The sequence below is a fragment of the Eurosta solidaginis genome, chromosome 2 (assembly GCF_040869045.1).
Source record: "Eurosta solidaginis isolate ZX-2024a chromosome 2, ASM4086904v1, whole genome shotgun sequence".
NCBI classification, from domain to species: domain Eukaryota; kingdom Metazoa; phylum Arthropoda; class Insecta; order Diptera; family Tephritidae; genus Eurosta; species Eurosta solidaginis.
The window spans coordinates 123,819,562-123,844,609 of NC_090320.1; the positions used below are offsets into that span (position 1 = coordinate 123,819,562).

The window sequence follows — 25,048 nt, forward strand, 5'->3', positions numbered from 1 at the left end:
GTTTTCTTCCAAATTTTCTTTTAGGAAATCTATTACATGACCTCTTTGTGGAACTCCGAAAAGTATTTCACTTAGAGTTGTACCTGTACTACGATGCATCGTATTATTTAATGCAAACTCTATTTCCGGCAAGACCCTATCTAAACTAAAATTAGAACCACCGCTAGTTAACTTTGCTATCATTGGTGCAAGACTACAGTTTACGCGCTTTACTTGGTGATTGGCTTGTGGTGAGCCCGTTGCAATTTTAATGTGTTTTATGTTGTTATTTTCCAAAAAACTTTCAAAATCTTTAGATGTAAATGCACTGCCTCTATCAATATCAATACTTTCGGGCGACTATAGCTGCTAAAATAAGATTTTAAACAGCTGAGGACCTCCCTCGGGCCTGCTGAACACACCGCATATAATTTAACAAATTTACTAAACCCATCTATAACCAAAAATACACACTTCTTTTTTGAGTGTTTATAAGTGACACTGGACCAAAGTGGTCTATATGCAAAGTTTCAACCCAGCGGGTCAGGGGGTTAGAATATACCCGCGGTAGGTATGCCCGTCGTAAGAGGCGACTAAAATACCGGATTGGCCTGAAGGTTTAATGTGGCCATATAAATTGTTCCCGAGATGGTCGGGCCAGCACCTTAATGATGCTGTGTTACCGGAGCGTACCGGATCTGTAAACGGCAAAGGACCATCACATCGATCACTCCCTAAACCTTCGGGGAGCAACCGTATCGCTACAACAACAACAACAACAACATATGCAAAGTTTCGAATGGTAAGTTTCCATTTGGTATACTATATAAGAGCACCTCATGTTTCCCGCTTTTTGGTGAGAGTGCAATACACTTCAAACAGTTTGAAATATATTGTTTAATATTTCCTTCATGTTAGGAAACCAATATGCTTTTATTATGACATTGAAAACTTTATCACACCCAATATGACCCATTTCATCATGATACGTTTTCATTAAATTTCCTTCCATTTCCAATGGCACATAAAATAATCACAACAATTCTTAATATTCTCGCAGAATTTTGTTCTCCCGGATTTTTTAACCCGCGGAAAAATTCCTCCAATTCTTTTCTCCTAGGGAGAAGAATAATTGGGGAATAGGAATTTCGAATTTTCGAAGTCAGCTGTTTTGTCAATTGAAATTTCGTTGCGCATTTCTTATTTTGTTTAAACAATAGAAAAGTTTAATTATTGTTGCGAATTTGTTTGAAATTAAGAAATAAAATATAAACAATGCATTCAAAGTATGTTTGAGCTCTAGGCCAATATATACATATGTTTATTAAAATACAGCAAATGTGTTAAACAATGTATATTTATTTGTCGAATGGTTTGTCTTGCCAATATTTCGACTTCAATCTGAAGTCAAAAGTCGAAGTATTGGCAAGACAACCATTCGACAAATAAATATACATTGTTTAACACATTTGCTGTATTTTAATAAACATATGTATATATTGGCCTAGAGCTCAAACATACTTTGAATATATTAACTAAAAGGCCGGAATACAAGAAAATAAACAATGCATAGTATTGCATTTCATGTGGTATTCACTGAAATGAGTAATGAATTCGTGCCACAGCAACGAGTGAAAAAACTCCTATGAAATGGCAGAGAAATCTCCCTCTCTCTCACATTCATAATACCTACTTTTCTCCCATAACCGGTTTCCGCTTTTTCGAACATTGTTCAAAATAGGAGGAAAGGGAGAAGTGAAAAAACTCACAAGGAATTCTTATTTAGAATACGAGGAATGGGAGAAGGGAAAAAACTCGCACGGAATTTCGTTTAGAATTGGGCTGAATATCTTTTGTCCGTATTTCCTGTATATTAAGCCATTCCGCATTTCAAAAAAATTGCTCTCCCTATTTTCTAACTCCCCGCGAATTTCAGTAATTCTCTTGTCTCTATTTTGGCAAATTGACAAATTTTGTTCAAATGTGTTTTCTTCAAGTACTAAGGTATTTGAAATGCGGCTCAGGGTATCTACATGCAACATTTTACTTCCATTAAGATGTTCAAGTGTGTATTCAAAATTTTGTAATTCAAGTGCCCAGCTGTTCTAGGATTAACTTCTTTATTATTCAAGGTTAGCATAAGAGAATTACAGTCAGTGACTATTTTAAATTTGAATCCTTGTAAATATACTCGAAATTTCCGAAGAGCATAAATAATAGCTAAAGCTTCCAACTCAAAGCTGTGATACTTGGATTCAGATTCACTCGTACCTTTTGAGAAAAAAAACTGGATGAAATTTTCCGTCCCGTTTCTTTTGTAATAATATTGCCCCAAATCCTAAAGAACTTGCATCACAATGCAGCTCTGTATCATCTCTTGGGTCGTAAATTGCTAAGATTGGTGCCTTAATTAATTTGTTTTTCAGACTTTGAAAACAATCTAATTCTTCTTTACCAAATGCAAATTTAACATTCTTTTTAATGAGTTTGTACAAGGGCTGAGCTTCCCGTGAAGAATCTTTAACGAATCTTCTAAAATAAGAACACAAACCCAAAAAACTGTGCACAGCCCTTGTATTGTTAGGGATTGGAAAATTAACTATAGCTTCTATATTCTTTTCATCTGGTCGTATACCCTTACTCGATATATTATACCCTAAACAACGTATATCTTATTCCATGAAATGGCATTTGTCCAATCTCAATTCCAATTTATTTTGTACTAATCTATCAAACACTTCCTGCAAAATGCCTAGATGTTCATCAATAGTACTTGTGGCTATCATGATATCATCTAAATAAATTGCAAATTTCTCTGCTCGAATAAGATAATCGAAAACATGGTTGACAAAACGCTGGAATGTTGAAGGCGCATTTTTCAGGCCAAAAGGCATTTTCAAAAATGCATACTGGCCCAAAGGTGTTACAAAAGAAGTGTACTTGACCGATTCTTCTGCCATGTGTACGTGATAAAATGCACTCTTTAAATCTAGTAATGAAAATATACTCTTATTTGATAGCCGATCAAGCAAATCATCAATTAAAGGCAATGGAAAGTTATCTTTTAAAGTAACCTTATTTAAATTACGGAAATCAACACATAATCTGATATCACCCATCTTCTTTCTTGCCAACACAATGGGAGAAGAATACTCTGAATTACTAGTTCGAATTATTTGGTTCTGTAATAAGTCATCTAAAATAACTCTAACCTGCTCTTTTTCGCTATAAGATAATCTTCTTGGTGGACAATAGAAAGGTTTTTCACCACTCAGTAATAGTTTCATCTCACATCTAATCTTTGGCGTATCGGGGCGTTTACAGTTTACATAACAATCTTGAAATATCTTATTAAATATTTCTTTTCACAAATATTTATATCGACATTTTTTAAACAGAAATCAAACTTCTTAGCTTCAATTTCCATTACCGCCTTACACTCTCTAAAAACCTGTGTAGTATCGGATTCAATTTTCATTAACCTATGATACTCTTTATCGTATGTATCACTTTCAATTTCGCATTTTGAAATTTTATTTTTACATTCTAATTTTAAATTAGATTCAGCTAAAAAATCCCTACCTAAAATTATAGGATAACTCATTGTTTCATTTGTTACAACAAAAAATTTTAATTCAATTTTTTCATTTTCAAAAAACACAAAACTGTTTACATTTCCAATTATAGATAAAGGGCTCTTATTTGTGCCACTGTATTTCAAAAACACGTTATTATTTTTATTTAATAATACATCTGGTACGAACTTCTGGCGAATAATGCTAATTGGGCTTCCTGTATCGATTAGCGAGTCTAAAGAAGTTTTATAATAAAGTTTAGAATTTACAAATTTATAATGAATAGATCTTACAAAATCATCTTCCATCAAATTAGTGACATAGTGAACTGGTGCGATCTTTCTCTGTTGACAATTTGATGCATAATGGCCAACTACTCCACATACATGGCAAGCACCCCACTCACGTTTGGATTTGCGACATTAATTTGCTAAATGTCCAACTGAGTCGCAGTTGTAGCACTTTTTAGCTGTGACTACTTGTTGCTCGCCATTTGGTTGCTCATGTTGGATATTTGGTGTAATTTTTCTTAATGGCAACTTTGGTAATTGAATTGTTCTAAATGCGTCTAACAATTCATATTTGTTGCGAAACCTTTGCATTTTGGCTTGTGAACGCAATGCTTCATTTGGTATTCCTTCTACTAAATACTCAACCAACTCATCTTCTTCAATTAGAATTCTGTTTGCTAAAATCAATTTCGCATGAAAATATTCTTCGAACGATTCAGAAATCAACCACCGTCTGGCTTCAAGTTTTCTCTTCAACATCAACTTACTTGCTTTTTCTTCGAATAAAGAGCTCATTTCCAATAAGAATTTATCGAAAGGCATTGTGATTAAATCAGCACGAGAGTGTTACCACTTCAACGTGTTACCTTTTAGTCGATTTGCAATTAGTGCTCTCATGTTGTTGTCATCCAAATTATAAACACTCCGAATATTTTGCAATTGAGTTTGCCACATTTTAAAGCAATCTCCGTTACCAAAAAATTCAAAAGTAAGTTCTTTAACGTCAGATAATTTTTGCTTGTTGGAAATACTCTTTCGTTCACAACCAATGTTCAACAGTTCTTTTTCTTTCTTTTGTATTTCGTTTTCTCTCTTTTGTATTTCACACTCGCGTTTTAGTAACTCCAACTCATATTTAAATAGAAGCCATTCATTTGAATCACATTCTTTTTTATCACTCTTTTTCTCTTCAGCTGCAACACTCGTTTGTTCAATTGCTTCTTCGTTACTTTGAGTTTTTGTGCTTGTTTCGTTAACGATTTCCACACTGCTCGTTTGTTCGTTGATTTCGTTGGCTTGTGCGTTGTTGCTGCTGTCTCCGCTGTTGTCTCGCGTAGCGTTGACGTCGACTGCAAAATCTTCGAAATTTCCACGAATTTCGTCAGGAACGTTTTGCAAACGGATAATTAATTCTATTTTATTGCCTGATGTCTTTATTCCGAGTGCACGCAACCATGATTTGAGTTGCTTAACAGTATACGCATTTAGATTTTCACTAGGCATTTTGGGTAAGAAAAGCACTTCTGATACTTTAAGGACAAACCAATAAAACACGATATTATGATCTTTACTCTCTCACGTTTATTCACCAACTGCCTTATATTTAAAATGGCTTCACCTAGTGTTGCCACAATACCTTAAAATGTGTAATACTATGGATATCAATCGTTTATTATTATAAAAGTATTCATAATGCTGCCACACTACGGATATTGTAGGTATGAGTGGGAGCAGCCGTGTGAGTTGGGGGCGCCGTGGGGCGCGAGCAACAGCGGGTACTTCTTGTGGCTTCCTGAGCAGCAGGGCTGCTGGAAGGTAGCGGGGGGGGGCGCTAAGGCGCAGACTACGGGCCGTCCTAGGACGTGAACCTTGGGAAGCGTCCCCCGTCGATTACATGAAGCGGCACAACATCCGCATTGCTGCGATTCAAGAGACTAAACTCCCAGCAAGATCTGCTCTGCAGACCTGTTCTGGGTACAATGTCCACAGAAAAGATTGCGAGAGTGGGAATAGAGGCGGTCTCGCTTTTATCATATACCACTCAGTGCAATATCATATATTTGATTCCGACATCGGCCGCAGGGACAATGTCTTGGAACGTCATGGCTTATCTGTCCGGTCAGGCGATGTAAAACTAGAAATCATCAACATCTACATCCCTCCTGTCACCTAATATTAGTTCGTTACTCACTGGCGACAATCGCATTATCTTAGGCGATTTCAATGCCCATCACGACCTATGGCATTCAAACTTGCTGGCGGACGGCAGAGGTGAGATGTTGGCGGATCAAATAGAAAAAATGACGTTCTGCACAATAAACGGAGACGACCCCACTCGTATGGTAGGAAGCTGTCACAGTTCGCTAGATATATCATTCGTGAGCGCAGGAATCGTAAACTGCGTCAACTGGCAGCCGATGGTAACATTGGCATCCGACCACCTACCAATACTCACGTCGCTCGAGCGTACCACCGACTTCATCGTCTCTGATAAACGCACTTTCATAAACTTTAAAAAAGGAAAGTGGGAAGAATATAAATCCTTTACAGACAGCCGCTTTGCTGCCCTCCCTATCCCGACTGTTGCTCGCCAAGGGGAACGTGCTTTCCTCAAGGTCATTGAATCCGCCACTGCTCGCTTTATTCCCGCCGGAAGAATTCCCGATATTCGGCCTCACTTTCCGGCGGAGGCCGCAAATTTAGCGAGGGAACGTGACCTTATAAGACAGCTCGATCCCGGCGACCCCCAAATAAGGGACATAAACCAACACATCAGATTGCTTGTGGATGAACACAAGCGGGCGAAATGGGAGGAGCATCTAAGAAGCTGTAACCTCTCTGCCGGTGTGGGTAAGCTTTGGTCCACCGTAAAGTCCCAATCGGCTACCTCGCTGATCTCTCCAGTTTCTTCACCTCGCGAAACCTGACATCACCGACTAAATCATCGGCGACTTTATTTACAACATGGGCGTCCCAAATTTCGTCTATTTTGAAAGTCCACGTCAATGGCACTACGCTACCGACTGTCCTACACCCCAAAATCTTGGGTGTGACGTTCGATCAGGATCTACATGTTGGCGAGCATGCAGCCGCAATTGTACCGAAAATCCAGAGCCGTAATAAAATCCTCAAATCTCTTGCTGGCAGTACTTGGGGAAAAGATAAAGAAACGCTCATTACCACTTACAAAGCAATTGGCCAGCCGATTGCATGCTACGCGTCCCCGATATGGTCGCCAAGCCTAAAGATTACCCACTGGAAGAAGCTACAGGCCTGCCAAAGTACTGCCCTCAGAACTGCCAAGGGTTGTCTTCTTATGTCCCCAGAACACCATCTACATAATGAGACGAGAATACTCCCAGGGAAAGAAATGAAATGCTAACCAAACAGTTTCTGTTGAATACCCAGAAACCTGGGCATCCCAACAGACATCTGATTGATGAGCCAACACCGCCCTCATCCCCTGGGAGTCACCTCCGTAAGCACTATGAAGAAATACGGCACCTGAGAACACAGCCGTATGAAGCCAAAAAACATAAGCAGGTCCTTGGTGAACTCATAAACAGGCGTCGGACCTCTATGTCAGGAATTTCCCGGTGAATCCATTACTCAAAGAACAATATCCTAAACTTGCGGAAGAGGAACGCACACTCCCTATGGAAACGCGAGTCACTCTAGCCCAACTTCGATCTGGATACTGTAACAGGTTAAACTCTTACCTATCCAGAATCAACCCCGACATACAAAATGTATGCCCTGCTTGCAACGTGTCCCCACATGACACCAACCATCTCTTCAAATGTAATGTGGAACCAACGCCTCTAACACCTCTCTCATTATGGTCCACCCCTGTTGAAACAGCAAGTTTCCTCGGACTCCCGTTAGAGGACATTGATGACAATTTGTGATTGGTCAGACCTATTGGATGGGGCGAAGCACTGCTACAACAAAAACAACAACGGGACTACAACTGGTGAGGCCATATACAGAAAGTCGTACCCCTACCCCATTGCATACACAAAATTCGTGAATGAGAAGATCCAGCGTCTCCTACCCTGCCTAAAGCGGGTCGTGGAAATTATAAATTTTGCTAGAGCCTTTACTTCATAGCTAGAAACCTCAGCCAGGTCATGTAGAAAAAGTTTACCAAGGATGGCCAACCTACGCCTACTAAGCGCTGGACAATGACAGAGAAGGTGCTGGACACTCTCTTCCTCTTCTGTACATCTGCACCATGCGTGCCTATTAAGCAATGCCCTCTTAGAACTCTTATCAGGGACAATAGAGCTGATTTGTTTAAAATCAGAAGCGCTTCTGTGCGCCCTTTGTCATATGAGGTCCAGGTTTGCCTGGATGTCTCACACGATGATATGGTTGACCATAGTCCGTTTGCGATTCTTATAGTGCTTGTGTTCACACGAAGCCTGACAGTGGCCATGGGTATGCCTACCGAATCATTTCCCGGAAGGATATAGTCGGTGGTGCCTCTTCTGGCCAGCTCGTCTGCTATGCAATTGCCTTCAATATCCCTGTGCCCAGGTACCCATATAAGGCTGATACTGAAGTGCTGAGACATCTCGTTAAGAGATCTGCGGTATTCAGTGACACCCGTTTACCATCCTTGGCATAGACCCTAGATGGTTCACAGACCTGTGTATTGCCAGCATTTCCGCTTGGTAAACACTACAGTGATCTGGTAGGCGAAAGAGACCTCTAGACCAGATCTGGCGAAAAGAGGCCTGCTCCCACCTTCCCGTCAAGCTTAGAACCATCCGTGATTATGTTGATGGCACCCGGTACCGTATGTTGTCTGGTATTCCAGTCCGCGATGGTATATATATACTATAGTATTTAACGAAGACGTTCTTTGGTGTGCAGTAGTCAGTGCGCACCGGTATTGGGACTGGGGCGTTCGTGCCCAGGAGGGTTGCGTGTCCACTAGATCGATTTGACCAGAGACCTGTTTCCCTTATGCGTAGAGCGGCGATAACCGCTATTTCCTTCGCCACCAGATCAAGAGGTGGAAGGTATAGCATTATGTTTAGTGCTTCAGATGGAGTGGAGCCGAGAGCCTCGGTGATGCAGAGCTCCGAACTCCGTTGCACCTTTTGAAGCGTTTTAAGATAGGTAGTTTTAGCTAGTGCAGGCCACCAGACCAAGGCACCATAAAGAAGAATCGGGCGCACAATGGCTGTATAAATCCAGTATGTCACCTTGGGGTAGAGTCCCAGGAGGTGCCAATTGCCCTCTTGCAGGTGAACAGCGCTGCTGCTGCCTTCCTGCATTGCTGCACTATATGGTCACTCCATAATAGCTTCCTATCCATAATTACTCCCAAATACTTGACTTGCTCGCTAAACGCTAAAAACGTACCCCCAATTCTTGGCGGTCTTAGATTTGGTACTTTGTAGCTCCTCGTGAAGAGGACAAGCTCGGTTTTATCCGGGTTGACTTCCAAACCTGTGGCTGTGGCGCAGTGCGAAATTTTGGATAGTGCCCCTTCCATTAGGTTGCAAAGAGTTTGCGGAAATTTCCCCCTCATGGTGACGCAGATGTCACCTGAATACGCGATCACTTGGTGACCTTATTCCATGAGACGTAGTAGTTGGTTGACGGTAACCACCCAAAGTAGCGGAGAGAGAACACCTCCCTGCGGAGTGCCTCCGCCGACCGGTCTGCGGATCACGCATCCACCTAGCTCAGTTTTAATCTGCCTACGCGTAAGCAGATTGTATATAAACTCCACCAGGCACGCGTCCACCCCCAGATCGGTCAGCGCCGAGGTGATGGCCTCCGGGAGAACGTTGTTGAAAGCACCCGCTATATCTAGAAATGCCACCAATGTGTATTCCTTGAGGTCTAGTGACCTTTCGATAACGGATACCAGTGAGTGCAAGGCCGTGTCAGTTGACCTGCCCTTAGTATAGGCATGCTGAGCTTGCGAAAGAAGCGACGGCTCAATCCTCCTCCTGATGTAGTCCTCTAGGAGTCTTTCGAGCGCTTTAAGCAGAAAAGAAGATAAGCTTATAGGCCTATAATCATTTGGTTTAGAGTGGGAGGGTTTCCCTGCCTTGGGGATAAAGACCACGTTGACTTCCCTCCACGATACTGGTACGTAATTGAGCCTAAGACAACCTATAAACATCCCTTTAATCCAGGGCCTTATAAGTTCGGCAGTATACTGGAGCTGAGCCGGAAAAATTCCATCCGGCCCTGGCGATTTATAGGGCTTGAAGGTCTGTAAAACCCAATCTATCCTTTTATCATCTGTGATTTCGCTTATCAGCTGATAATTAGGTGACCCTCCGCTGACAATGCTTGAAGACACGCCCGTACTTACTGGGAAGTGCGTATATATTAGGAAGTTTATGGTTTCAGCGCTGGAGTCCGTTCAGTGCCCATCCGGCTTTTGGACGTAACTTAGCTGAGTTGGAGATTTCGATAGCACCTTCCTTAACCGGGAGGCCGCGGATGTGGATTCAATCCTGCCGCAGAAATCCCTCCAGGAGGATCGCTTTCCATTTCGAATTGCTTTTTTTATATATATTTATTTTCGCTTTATAAGCAGCCCATGAGGATTCGTGTCCATCATGCTTTGCTTTATTAAAGGCCGCCCTACATGACTTCCTAAACTTGTCAAGATCGGAAGACCACCATGGTGGTTTCCAAAACCTTTTTAGTCGGGCAAGCCCTATCTAAAGCATTCCTACATTTTTGACTGAAATTATTTACAAACACGTCTAGCTTCTCCTCGATTTCTGGGGCTCGTACCTCTTCAGATAGCTTTTTACCTATTATCTTCTTATAGTAGCCCCAGTTCGTTCTTCTAATATTTTGTATGTACTTAGGACTTGCGTGGGCCTGTGATATGGAAAAACTTATATATCTATGGTCAGAAAAGGTGTGCTCCTTTAGAACTCTCCATGAAACGATCAGGTCACTGAAAGAGTCTGTGACCAGTGTTATGTCAAGGACCTCTTCGCGGTTTCTTGTAATGAAAGTGGGATCATTTCCCCTGTTACATATACTTAGATTAGTGCCTAACAGATAGTTAAATAGAGACTCACCTCGGTCATTTGTATCACTGGTGCCCCAATGGGCGTGATGAGCATTGGCATCGCCTCCGAGTAGGATGAAATCGTTTCGTGGATTTGCCGCTGTCACGAAATCTCTGAAATTATCCGATGGTAATGAGCCTTGGTGATCGTGCGTTAGGTAGAAGGAAGCAAGTTTAAAGCTCCTCCCTAGCACCTCGACGCTAACCGTTGTCAGATCCCCATCGCTATAATTGGGTAGAAGAAAAACATTCAGAGTAGACTTAGCCAATATACATGTGCGAGGCTTACCCTTTTCCTGAGCGCTATAAAGCTTATACGTTGGTGTCCGCAGGCCACAGATCCTATTGCCAGCGATCCACGGCTCCTGGACTAGTACGATGTCTACCGCACCTGAAGACAGGTGCAGTAGGAGTGCAGCTGATGCTGCTTTGCAGTGATGCAGGTTTATTTGGAGGACCCGAATCACTGTTTGTTTGCGCTCTCCTCCGTGAGCGTCGCGTCCGAACCGCCTTCCTCCAGAAGCTGACCCTCAGAGTACAACCCTCAGAGCCAAGCTTCCGCTCGAGCCTGACGAAGCGTAGCCACCAGCTTCTTCGCCCTCGTCTACCTCCATCTCGTCTTCACTGAAGGGGAGGGGGGGGGGGGGGGGGAAGAGTTCAGCCACCTCCGTACGAGACGCAAGGTTTACCAAGGCTTCAACGTCAGCCTTATAAACCTTAAGGCATATATTTTTGAAGCCGTAGCTTACCCTGAAATCCTGCCTTTTCAACGCTTCGACGCTTGCGCTGTCGAGCAGCAGGACTATCTGCATCGTGGCCCGTTCAGTCTTCTCCACATTAACCACCTTCCAGTTGGTTGTACTCCTGGAGCAGCTCCAGGATATCAGCGGGGTCCGTTGACGTCACTGGAACCCAGGCACTTGCCCTTGGTCGTGAGGGGATATCACACACCTCCACTACCTTGAGGCGCGCGCCCGGATACACCTCCCCTATCAGCGAGACGGCGGCTTTGTAAAGCTTCGCCGACCTGGCGTCGCCACACGAAATTAGTTTGATATTGTCCTGGAACCACACCGCATCGGTATAAGAAGGCGGCGGACCAGGGTTATCTTTTCTGACCTTAACGGTCACAGTTGCGACGTGATTATATACTCAGCTACGAAAGAACAACACCTAAAGGATTTAGAAGAGGTCATTCAGAAATTGGAGAGAGCTAATATGCACATCTCTCCGGAAAAATCAAAGTTTTTTATGAAAGAAGTCGAATTTTTGGGAATTATTATTAATGAAAATGGCATTAAAACATGTCCAAAAAAGATTAGCGACATCCTTCAATATAAGAGACCAGAATCTCTTCGGGCTCTTCGGTCATTCCTTGGACTATCTGGGTACTACAGACGGTTCATCAAAGACTGCGCCCGTATTGCCAAACCACTCGCCAAATATTTAAGGGGTGATAACGGAAATGGAAAAACAAAACAAGACCCTAACAGAGTAAATGGTATCTATCGTTGGAAGTGTTGGAAAAAATACAAGATAGGCTTGTAGAAACCTTTCCTTCTGTTAAAAATACCAAAAAATTGGTTATAGATGTTTTTAACGAAAATTACAAGCAGGAAATTGTCAATACTGAACACACACAGACAGTACAGAGATAACCTTTGTCAAATTTTGAAACAATACTACTGCCCAGAAATGAAGAAAATGTGAAAGTCCGTTACAAAGGGTTGCCCTGTATACCAGCTGTGCAAATATGACAGGAAACCCAAGCAGCAGCTATTACGTGAAACGCCTATACCTACCGAAATACGTGAGATCCTACACGTGGATATTTTCTCAACAGAGAATAACTTGTTTCTTACCTGCTTAGATAAATATTCAAAATTAGCCATAGAGAAGCCAATTAAAAGAATATATATATTTCATGGAAAATGAGCTCTTTTAGAGATTCTTACAATATGTGTACCAAAGATAATCGTTTCCGTTAATGAATCTATCTCCTCAGAGACAATGAAAAATATGTTCGCAAATTTAGGGATAACCCACTAAAACGTGCCTTCGCTTCACAGCAGTAGCAACGGTCAAGTAGAGAGATTTCACTCGACTCTGATTGAAATTGCCAGATGCTTGAGGTGTGAGAACCCCACAATGGAGTTGACGGAACTGGTGCTTACAAGTACAAATTATAACAATACCATTCAGTCTACAAACGGCAAAAAGCCTTTGAGTATTATTAAATCCATTTCAGAGAAAACGAAATCCGAAATGATTGATAAGTTGAAGGAGAATCAAAGTAGGAGTAATAAAATGCTCAGTAAGAAAAGGGAGAACAAAGCAGTTAAAGAAGGAGAAAAAGTGCCTTTAAAAGTAAATCATGGATTAGGCGATAAAATTAAAAACATTTTCAAAGAAGTTGGAATTAAAGAACGGCCGTTAAGTTAAAAGACGGACGTATAATCCACAAGAATAACATTAAAGTAATAAATCTTATCTACAGCCACGCAGTGCACTCGGAAACTGGTAGCATGTAGTGTTATAGTGTCATGTAGTGCTAGCTAGTTGAATTGAATAGAATGAAAAACCAGCGGCAACACATTATCATGCAACCATGCATGTATGCACTTGGTGAAGGAGTCGAATGACATGGAGAATTCTGATTGGCTGAATCTCCCGTTATTCGACTCCATCACGCAATTGCATACATGCATGGTTGCAGGATAATGTGTTGCCAGCTAGTTTTTCATTCTATTCAATTTAACTAGCTGGCACTACATGACACTACTTACTTGTCATCTCCGTTAATAGTTGTAAATAATGGGAAGGTAGCTATTGCGAAGGGTCATTTCTTTATCATCCATACCGTTAATTTATGAAGATATTTTGAAGGAAAATGAAGACCTCTACCATATATCTATATAAACCAAATTAAAAAGCTTCTTTTTTTATTTAAAAATTCAAACCACGATGATTTTGTACAGTTGCATGCCACGGAAGAGGCTGTCATAGAAAACGGAAATACGCAAATTAACATTAATCAAAATTTGCAGATTCAGATGACGATATAACAAACAAAATCAATCAATTGATAAAAAGAACAAACGCAATACCTTAGCATGATAGTGAAAGCAGTAAGCTAGTAGAATTAAGCATGATAAGAAATAGAATTATAATATCCGACTTGAGTAATATTGTAAACAGTATAGAACTTTCTAAACTAAACACCATAAATCCTATGATATTTGACCTGTATGAAATAAATGAATTAATAAAATTAGACTTTATAATTTCAATAGCGGATCTAATGCTGTTAGCAAAAGTAAAATTGTATGCATCGGAACACGAAATCACATGCTTTGTGAAATTTCCTAAACTTAATGAATCTTGTAATTTAGTTAAGATATTTAATTTTTATTTTAGAAACTAATATTATGGGTAGGTGTATTGAAGCTGTGAAGCTTACCGCATGCCAATCAGCCGCAAACATGTTAGTGTTCATCGAATCCGCAAACTCGCCATGTGTAACCGCGTTACTGAACAATAATACAGCAACATATCAGACAATGTTGATGATGGTCGTGATAGTCAACGAAGCCTCGGTTGATGTGCGAGAAGGTGGTAAAACTACAATGACACTATTGAACCTACTTGATTAACTTTAAAAACAGTTTATTGGTGAATGACTCATAGTTTGAAACCAGCCAAAGTCCAACACATATTAGTGGGCCTCCAAAAAAGATGTCGATAAACATCACCGACCACAAAGAGCCCGTTACTATGAAGTATTTAAACAACCTTCATATAATCAACACTAAAAGGCTCGAATCATATCGCAGTCGAAGCAGAGCAGAAAAATGCGGTAACCTGGCTATGGCTGGCGCTTACGTTTATTACAATATGTTTCATTACATTTCTCCTGATTAAACTAAAACAAAACCCTAAAATAACCGTTAACAATAAAACGTACTGAGGAGAGCGTTCCACTAGTGTGGAGGACATGCAAATAGCTACAGTTAACGCTATAAAACAAGTCAACCGAAACAAAAGCAGATAATTATAATGCTAAGTTAGCGCTGAAGCACGTACAGTGTGTTGTTTTGCTAACAGTAGGTAACTCGTTATATGAACTGGGAGACAGCTCTGGAAAGAAGTTGGGGGTATACAATGCTAAAGATATATTCGTAGATTAGTTTCTGTTAGAACCTTTAGGGATTATCCGCCCTGTTACAAACGTACTATTACACTTGACCCCAACCATACCTCATGTATTTGTGTATTACGTTATGTATTTAGTTTTGACGCAATGATTATTTACTGGTGTATCGATGTACTCGACCTGCCGTACTGTTGTGTATGTGTTTGTTTAGTCCTGTATAGTGGAACAACCCAGTGATAGGCCTATATATGTAGACCAAAGGAATCAGAAGGTAGACGAAGAGGACTGTAGGCGAATTCGATAGATGATTTGGAGCCCGGCTTGGGGTCTTGGGACGAAGCCACACGTTGGGCAAGGAATTTACATTTAGTGGGCTGCAGTAGAATCATCTTTCGCACACGCTCAATGATGCAGGTACCGGCGGCGGTTGCGAGCCTGTAACAGCCTCCTTTTTCTTGTGTTACATAGTGTGCATGAGTGTGTTTTTCGCCAAGAATGCGTTTTCCAATGCAACAGTATGTATCGCGAAGTATGCAGTGTTGCAGCGAAGCTAAGAATAGGTGGAGTGTGAGTGAAAGTGTGAATCAAGTTTCACCGACATTTTGAGCCGAGCTGTATTATACCAATTAGCTCGGAAAAGATCGGTGACAGGCTGACGCTTGGAAGTTGGGTCGACTGCAATCCCAAAATGTAGGGAAGATCAGTTCTGAAGAAGTTTCAAGTGAATAAAGTGGTGATCAGTATACATTTTTAAAGTGCAGTTTTCGTGCGGTTCGAGTTGGTATAACGCATTTGAACGTAGTCCTCTCTGGTTTTCCAATTGAACGGCTGTAATATGCAAATACATTATCCTGTCCATCGACCAGTTGTGATAAAACGCCTCCTATAGCATATCCACTCGCATCTGTATTTAGAACAAATGTTGCTCCCGGAATCGGATATGCCAACATTAGGGCATTGCACAAACGCTCCTTCAATGTTTGGAAAGCCACTTCTTGCTCCTTGTTCCATTCAAAAGTTTTATTTTTTCTTGTTAGCTCGTGGAGGCTATGAGCTACGCTGGAAAAGTTTGGTACAAATCTGCGGTAATATGTGCACAGCCCAAGGAAACTTCTCAATTCATGCAGGTTCAGTGGTCTTGGCCAATCCTTTACTGCCTCTATCTTTTCATTCGCAATACAAATGCATTCTGTAGTTACCTTGTGACCCAAATAATTAACTTCCTTTTTAAACAGCGAACAGTTTTTTGGACTTAGTTTCAGACCAGCGCCAGCTATTCTCTGGAAAACTTCCTCCAAGTTTTTAAGATGTTCATCAAAGTTCTTGCCCAATACGATGATGTCGTCTAGGTACACCAAGCATGTTGTCCAATGTAGTCCTTTCAGTACCTGGTCCATGAGTCTCTCAAAAGTAGCTGGTGTATTACAAAGTCCAAAAGGCATCATTGTAAATTGCCAAATACCATCACCGACACTGAAGGCTGTTTTCTCTTTGTCTTCCTCCTTCACCTCCACTTACCAGTAGCCGCTTTTTAAGTCTAGTGTGGAAAACAATTCGTACCAGATAGCGAGTCCAGTGTGTCGTCAATTCTTGGCAATGGATAGCTATCGTTCTTTCGATAGTCCACGCAAAACCTCATTTTTCCATTCTTCTTCTTCACAAGTACCACAGGAGAGCTCCATGGACTAGCTGATGGTTCGATGACACCGCTGTCGCTCATTTCTTGTACGATTTGACTCACAACTTCCCGCTTCGCCAGCGGAACACTACGAGGTGCTTGACGGATCGGCCTCGCATCTCCAGTGTCAATTTGATGATTCACAACGTTGGTGCGGCCTGGTTTGGAGCCATCTTGGTCAAATATGTTGGCGTACTTTAGGAGCAGATGTTTTGCCTTCCTCTGATAGGCTTCCTCTGGTCCCTCCGTCCATGCCGTGATGTCATTTGAAAGATCCGTATTACTAGATGAAACATGTTCCTGGAGCTGTTCACAGTTAATTACTTCAGCCTTTTGGCATCTTCCTAAAATAGCTCCTTTGGTCAGTTTGAGTGGTGGCTTGAACTCATTGAGTACTCTTACCGGAATACGTTCTTGCTCTAAGCAATGGTCTTATCTTCTTGCTGACTAAATGTGATCGAATAATGGAATGAGATGCACTCGTATCTACATTCAGTAAACGTTCCTTTCCATCCACATGTTGTTGTTGTTGTAGCAATGCTCGCCCCACCTAATAGCCGCGACCGATCACAAATTGTCATCAATATCCTCTAACGGGAGTCCAAGGAAACTTACCGTTTCAACAGGGGTGGACCATAAGGAAAGGGGTGTTAGAGGCGTTGGTTCCACATTACAATTAAAGAGATGGTTGGTGTCATGTGGGGACACATTGCAAGCGGGGCATATATTTTGTATGTCGGGGTTGATTCTGGATATGTAAGAGTTTAACCTGTTACAGTATCCAGAACGAAGCTGAGCAAGAGTGACACGCGTTTCCCTGGGGAGTATGCGTTCCTCTTCCGCGAGTTTTGGATAATTTTCTTTAAGTACTGGATTCACCGGGCAATTCCCGGCATAAAGGTCCGACGCCTGTTTATGGAGTTCACCAAGGACCTGCTTGTGTTTTTTCACTTCATACGGCTGGGTTCTCAGGTGCCGTATTTCCTCAAAATGCTTACGGAGATGACTCCTTAAGCCCCTAGGCAGTGCTGGTTCATCAATCAGATGGGTTCTGGGTATTCAACAGGAACTGTTTGGTCAGCATCTCATTTCTCTCCCTGATGGGGAGTATTCTCGCCTCATTATGCAGATGGTGTTCTGGGGACATAAGAAGACAGCCCGTGGCGATTCTGAGAGCAGTATTTTGGCAGGCCTGTAGTTTCTTCCAGTGGGTAGTTTTTAGGCTTGGCGACCATATGGGTGACGCGTAGCACGTAATCGGCTGGCTAATTGCTTTGTATGTGGTCATGAGCGTTTCTTTATCTTTTCCCCAGGTACTGCCAGCAAGGGATTTGAGGATTTTATTACGGCTCTGAATTCTCGGAACAATTGCGGTTGCGTGCGCACCAAAATGTAGATCCTGATCAAACGTCACACCCAAGATTTTGGGGTGTAGGACAGTCGGTAGCGTAGTGCCATCGACGTGGATGTTCAATATGGTCGACATTTGGGGCGTCCATGTTGTAAATAAGGTAGCGGAAGATTTAGTCGGTGACAATGCCAGGTTTCGCGAGGCGAAAAACTGGAGAGATCGGGGAGATAGCCGTTTATTTAATTGCATAGCTCATCGATCTCTGGGCCTGGGCCTGTGGCCATTATTTTGCAGTCATCGGCGTAGGAAACGATTGTGTCTCCTTCCGGTGGTGAAGGTAGCTTGGATATGTAGAAATTAAACAAAAGTGGGGATAGGACACTACCCTGTGGCACCCCTTGTTTAATTTTCCTTGGTTTTGATGCTTCGTTTCTGAATTGCACCGATGCCTGCCGACCACCCAGATAATTTGCGGTCCACCTTTTAAGACATGGGGGAAGGGTAGACCCTTCCAGGTCTTGCAGTAACGAGCCATGGTTGACCGTATCAAAGGCTTTTGATAGGTCTAGCGCTACGAGTACTGTTCTATGGTGGGGGTATTGATTCAAACCGCAATTTATCTGGGTGCCAATGACATTTAGCGCGGAGGTAGTCCTATAGAGTTTCCTGAAGCCATGCTGATGAAGGGCTAGCTGCAAATGTGCTTGGAAATAAGGGAGCAAAATGGCTTCAAGCGTCTTTGCCACTGGCGATAGGAGAGATATCGAACGATATGACTCACCTATGTTAGCTGGTTTCCCAGGCTTTAGTAGCGGGACCACCTTGGCCATTTTCCATTTCTCGGGTATGACAAAGGTGGAAAGAGACAGGTTGAAGACATGCGCTAAATATTTGAAACCCTCTTTCCCTAGGTTTTTAAGCATCGGCATGGCTATGCCGTCTGGGCCCACTGCTTTGGATGGTTTAGCGCGACCAATGGCGTCCTCAACCTCTCTAGCGGTGATGTTGATTGGTGACGCGCTGAATTTGTGTTTATGTGCGTGTCTATTGGCTCTCCGTCTATCTTTGTCAACCGTAGAATGCATTATATATTGTCGGCAGAAAGCGCTCGCGCATTTTTTCGCATCCGACAGCACCTTATCGCCAAAGGCGATGGAAACTTTGTCTTTGTGCTTAGTCGGATTCGATAGGGACTTTACGGTGGACCAAAGTTTACCTACACCGGTAGAGAGGTTACAACCTCTTAGGTGCTTTTCCCATTTCGCCCGCTTGTGTTCGTCCACAAGCAATCTGATGCGTTGGTTTATATCCCTTATTTGGGGGTCGCCTGGATCAAGCTGTCTTATAAGGTCGCGTTCCCTCGCTTAGCTCGCGGCCTCCGCCTGGAAGTGGGGCCGGATTTCGGGAATTCTCCCGGCAGGAATGAAATGTGCCAAGGCGGATTCAATGACCTTACGGAAGGCACGCTCCCCTTGGCGGGCATCAGTCGGGATAGGGAGGGCAGCAAAGCTGCTGTCTGTTGCAGATTTATATTCTTCCCACTTTCCTTTTTTGAAGTTTATGAAAGTGCGTTTTTCGGTGACGATGAAGTCGGCGGTACGCTCGAACGAAATAAGTATGGGCAGGTGGTCGGATGCCAATGTTACCATCGGCTGCCAGTTGACGCAGTTTACGAGTTCTGCGCTCACGATTGAGATATCTGGCGAGCTATGACAGCTTCCTTCGATACGTGTGGGGGCGTCTCCGTTTACTGTGCAGAACGTCGTTTCTTCTATTTGATCCGCCAACATCTCACCCCTACTCTCCGGCCGCAAGTTTGAATGCCATAGGTCGTGATGGGCATTGAAATCGCCTAAGATAATGCGATTGTTGCCAGTGAGTAAGGCCTCGATATTAGGGCGGTATCCACTGGGGCAACAGGTGACAGAAGGGATGTAGATGTTGATGATTTCTAGATTTGCATCGCCTGACCGAACAGATAGGCCTTGACGTTCTAAGACATTGTCCCTGGTCGATGCCAGGATCAAATATATAATATTGCACAGAGTGGTGTATAATAAACGCGAGGCCGCCTCCATTTCCGCTCTCGCGGTCTTTCCTGTGGACATTATACCCAGAGCAGGTCTGCAATGCAGATCTTGCTGTGAGTTTAGTCTCTTGTATCGCAGCAATGCGGATGTTGTGCCGCTTCATGAAATCGACTATCTCCGTAATCTTCCCAGTTAGTCCATTACATTTTAACTGCAGAATTCTGAAGTGCATGAGGGGGACGCCGCCACTCTAGGGGTAAGTGACGGGTGACTACGCCTAGGTTGTGGAAGGCCAGGACGCAATTGCTGTTGTGGCCTTGGGACTGGGCGCCCTTGGGCAAGCATTGGGGTACCCGGATGATTTGGGTTTGCGACCTGGCAACATGGCGCGATGAAACCCGTCGAGGGGTTGCCGTCGCGGAGACCAGAACATCTAGGAAAGTGGCACCACCCAAGGCAGGAGCTGCATTGAGCGGATGTCGCAAACCTATATATTCTGTGCTGGCAGACGGTGCAAACGGAGGTAGGGACTAAGAGTCTGTTTCCCTGACCTGCACGATTGCTACCAGAAAAGAGGGGGGGAGAAGAAGACGGGGGCAGGGGCTGATGCTCAGCATTGCTACCAGCTCTACTACGAGGGTAGTAGTTATGAGTGGTATCAGCTGTTTGAGTTGTTGGCGCCGTGGGGCGCGAGCAGCAGCGGGTACTTGTTGTGGCTTGCTGAGCAGCGAGGCTGCTGGAAGGCAGTGGGGGGGGGGGGGGCGCTTAGGCGTATACTACGGGACGCCCTTGGGCGTGAGCAGCAAGGAGCCACAAAAGATTTATAAAAGTTACGTGGACGTCGGGTTTTGGGATCAAGCCCAGAACAACCTGTCCGATGTAACCATCCCTTGCACGAGACACACTGAACAGAGTATGACCGTCCTAAAAAGATTCTTTTCTGGCAAATGCAGCAAAACCATTTCTCAGGACCGGGGTCAGGAGACGGACCCGGATTGGGTTCGATACCTTTCCGGAGTAAGAGAATATGTAGCAGTCCTGCTGCAAGGAGCTGTTGGGAGGATGACAATTTGTGGGAGGGACGAAACAAATTAAATGGGGTCACACTGAGATGACAGTCCTTGGTCGGGAAAAATCCCGAGTCGCTCCGGTACATAGAACCGACTGCCTTGGGAAGCGTTGGTTTACCGTCGTAACGATAAACAGCTGATTACGTTAGGGATACGACTACAGCGATACGACAAACGGCACCAATGACTACAGCTTGATTCACAATGCTGTACTTTTCCTCATTCGTCTTGTATTCGAGTTATAAACTATCTACCCAAACGAAAAAAAATATAACGATCAGCTGTTTTCGTGTAACCAGACGAACGTTTACTTACACAAGATAAATAGATGAACGAATCGTCTGGCAGACGAAACGATCGTTCGCTTCGAGATACACAATCAGGCTTATAAGTCCTGTTACTTGATGTGGGTTGTTTCTTTGTGTCCTCTTGTGGTCGTCAAACAAATTCTGGTACACTATGGACATATTCGGTCTATGTGAGGTCTAATGTATGTATATACATATGCTAACTTATGTTTTTACAGCTTGTCGAACTTAAAAATGGAGAAACTTACAACGGTCATTTGGTAAGCTGTGATTCCTGGATGAACATTAATCTGAGGGACGTTATTTGTACATCCAAGGTAAAACATTTATTATTTATATTTTTGCATTTAATAATCGGATTTGTTTTAGGACGGAGATAGATTTTGGCGTATGCCTGAGTGCTATGTACGAGGTAGTACAATTAAGTATCTGCGCATACCAGATGAAGTAATTGATATGGTAAAAGATGATGTACAAGCTAAATCTAGGAATCGATCCGAACATAAAGGAAGAATAGGTGTAGGTGCTCAAAATCAGAGTGTAAGAGGACAGCTTCGCCCTCGATATAAGAATGTACAAGAAAATGGAATGAAAAGTGCTCCACGAGGGCAATCTGGGCGCCCTGTAACCCACAATTCTGCTCATAAAAATAGAAAATAAAATTCCTAATCGTGTTATACAATATTTACCACGACTTAGCTATTTAAAAATGTGCTACTTGTATTTGAAACCTAATTAAAGATTCTCTTAAGGTATGATTACATGTGGTTAAATAAAATTGACAAGAAAATTATATTGCATCCGACATCCGAATACACTTCGACTGGGATTTTATCCCGATAATAAATTGGTTTGAACTGAAGTCCCAGCTGACCCTTTTAAAAAAATATATGTAGTTTTTACATTTTATTATTGAGCTGAAGTCCTTTTTAAAAAATATGTGTAGTTTTTACATCTTCATATTGAGCTGAAGACCTAGCTGATCCTTTTTAAAAAATATGTGTACTTTTTACATTTTCATGTGTAAGTATTGCCAATATTCACATCAAGAATCGATCGTTTACAAAAACTGCATCAAAATCTGAAGAAAGTAACTTCATTTGAGCAGTTTCATCCTGATAAAAAAAGTTTGAACTCGAACTCTACCTACTGATGTTCTAAAAATAGCGTTTTCGTGCTTTTATTACTAGAGTGCAATTTCAGAGCAGGTAAAGGTTAATGGATTATGTGATACATATGTGTTGTAAGACTAATGCTCCTATTACCGTTTACAACTCAACTCTGGTTGGGTTGAATTTTCGCAATTTGGTATTACTGATTACAACTCAACCTGTCAAAAAAATGTCGGTTAGGTTGTCTAGTCTAACAAATTTTTGTGACTAACAACATCGACGTCATCTATAAGTCCAAAATGTCATTTTGTATTGTATTGTATTGTATTGTATTGTATAGTCTTTATTTTCTCTTAAATATTTACAATTTCTAGAGTATTACAATATGAAATAAAAATACAAATAAGAAAATAGATAATGACATTAGATGCTCATTCAAAGAGCAGAGGAAATGCCATTTCATTCGTTTAGTATTATAAATGCTTATGGGGCGCATAATATTAACAAATTATAACTAATTGCTTACAATTGAAAAGATATAAATATGTATAAGGAAAACAAAAAATTCAAAAATTAGAGATGTCAAGGTACTTTCATTGAATGGAAAAAGAAAAAAAAAAAAAAAAAACACCTCGATGCTAATGGACACAGGTACTTATATTATAGGTCTCAAAACAGTTTCAATGCCCTCATGATTGAAACCAAGTAGCCACTGTTTCACTTCCCTCAGAAACGCTGCTAGCCTTCTAATGAGTCGTATCTCAGCAGGTAGTTTGTTATGTAGATTACGTGATACGATGGTGTAGAAGTTACGAAAAAGTGTGGTGCGAAAGCTAGGAACTTTTGTTTGAGATAACGTCTTATTTCTCAGATTGTAAAGGTTGTATATTGGGCTTTGCGTATACCCGCTCCTTATAAAAAAAAATTTTAAAACTTTAAAATAGTATAAGTGCCGCACAGGAAGAATATTAAATTTTTTGAATAGCTCCATAGAGTGTGTTAAACGACCAGCTTTACATATTCTTCGGATTAGATACTTCTGTAGGATTAAAAGCGGATGGATCTTACTAGCGTAGGCACCACCCCAACAACTGACTCCGTATTGTAATTTCGAATGGATTAGTCCATGATACACCAATAACAATATTCTATTGGAACAGTTTTCTTAAGTTATAGAAAGAACGAAGAGCTGATAACATATAAGATTTCATTGCAGAAATATGTGATGACCAACTTAGATTTTGATCGATTATAACACCCAAATATTTGAAATTAGAGGCGACCTCGATCTCAAAACATTTACTGTCACAACTTATTTTCTCATCAAAACTGACAGTTTTGTTATTTTGAGTACAAGTAGTTGAACACAAACGATGCCGCATACATATAGAACTGTGAAAGACAACCTCGTTTTTAGGTATTTCCTTCCCGCAAAGGTTGAAATACATCAACTTCGTTTTGCTGCTTACCACGAGCTTATGCCTTGCGAACCAAGATCTTAAAAGGTAAACATCGTGATTAATATCAGCAAAAAGATTAAACTCATTTTTCGATCCATATGCAATGGCAATGTCATCAGCAAAAGCTGTTACTTTACCAATAAAAGGCAAAGATAATATTGAATTAATGTATATTAAAAATAAGATTGGTCCAAGAACCGAACCCTGTGGAACCCCTAGGGTTATAGGCCTGGGTTCTCTTAGATTATTTTCAACTTTATCTCTCTGAACTCTATTCTCTAGATATGACGTAAACCAATTAATAATGTTACCACGAAAACCTGCGTAGCTAAGCTTGCTTATTAGAATACTATGATCAACCATATCAAATGCCTTTGTTATGTCTACAAAGAGACTCGCACAACATTTGTTATCATCAATTGACTTATAAATAAAGGAAGAAAAATCTAGAAGAGCATCTTCAGTAGAAAGCCCGGAAATAAACCCAAATTGCTTAGGGCTAAACAATTTAACTTTGATTAAATACGACAGCACCATATTTTTTACTTCTTTCTCAAAAATTTTTGAAATTGAAGATAAAAGAGATATGGGCCTGTAGTTATTTTTGTCATTTTTATTCCCCTTTTTAAAGAGTGGTATAACCGTAGCGCATTTTAAGTGAGCAGGAAAACCTCCGGAGGCTATACTTAAATTAAATAAATGTTTTAAAATATCAACAATGTTAAATGCTATGATCTTTAACGTTCGATTGGATATGTTGTCATTACCACATGAATTAGAGTTACTAAGAGATTTAATTATATTAATAATTTCTGCGCCTGTAATGGCATCCAAGAAAAAACTGTTACTCGGCGGAAGGAATTCGGTATGTATTGGGTTTGTGTAGCAGGTGCAGGGCTTAGGATTACTGCTTAAATCGGAGGCTGTTCCTACGCTGACGAAGAAATCATTGAGTTCGTTTGCAACTTCCCGAGGCTCCGACACATCTACATCATTCACGTTTAATACGAGCGAGTCGCACTTTCTTTTAGAATTACGGTTTGTTATTCTATTTACAGCATCCCATTCTTTTTTGGAGTTACCCTGCGCTATGAAAAAAAGGTTTTGAAAATATTTATCGCGCCTTGTACGTATTTCTTTGTTTACCCTTTTAGTCAACAGACGCGGCCGATTTCTTAGCTTAGTATTCGCCGAATGCCTGTTGCTTTTTTTCCGTAATGTGTTTTTCAGCCTGATCTTTTTAATAGAGTTTGAGTGATCCAAG

At 41.6% G+C, this 25,048-nt stretch overlaps 1 protein-coding gene and 1 pseudogene across 4 annotated transcripts in view; one reads left to right on the forward strand and one right to left on the reverse strand.

Annotated features, from left to right (window-relative positions):
• The window catches only part of LOC137240201 (U6 snRNA-associated Sm-like protein LSm4), a 119,103-nt gene extending 97,086 nt beyond the window's left edge, over nt 1–22,017 (forward strand). For 3 of the 4 annotated variants that reach the window (XR_010949629.1, XR_010949630.1, XR_010949631.1), the window contains 2 exons: nt 21,431–21,529; nt 21,582–22,017. Coding sequence is in view for 1 of the 4 variants with exons in the window: in XM_067766159.1 (XP_067622260.1) it covers nt 602–781; nt 21,431–21,529; nt 21,582–21,872 (570 nt within the window). In the remaining 3 variants the exon portion in view is untranslated. Of the gene's footprint in view, nt 1–333; nt 782–21,430; nt 21,530–21,581 lie in introns of those variants that run through there. The other variant, XM_067766159.1, reaches the window with a different exon arrangement.
• Nucleotides 3,305–5,068, reverse strand: LOC137239545 (uncharacterized; annotated as a pseudogene).
• Nucleotides 22,018–25,048: the final 3,031 nt, after the last annotated feature.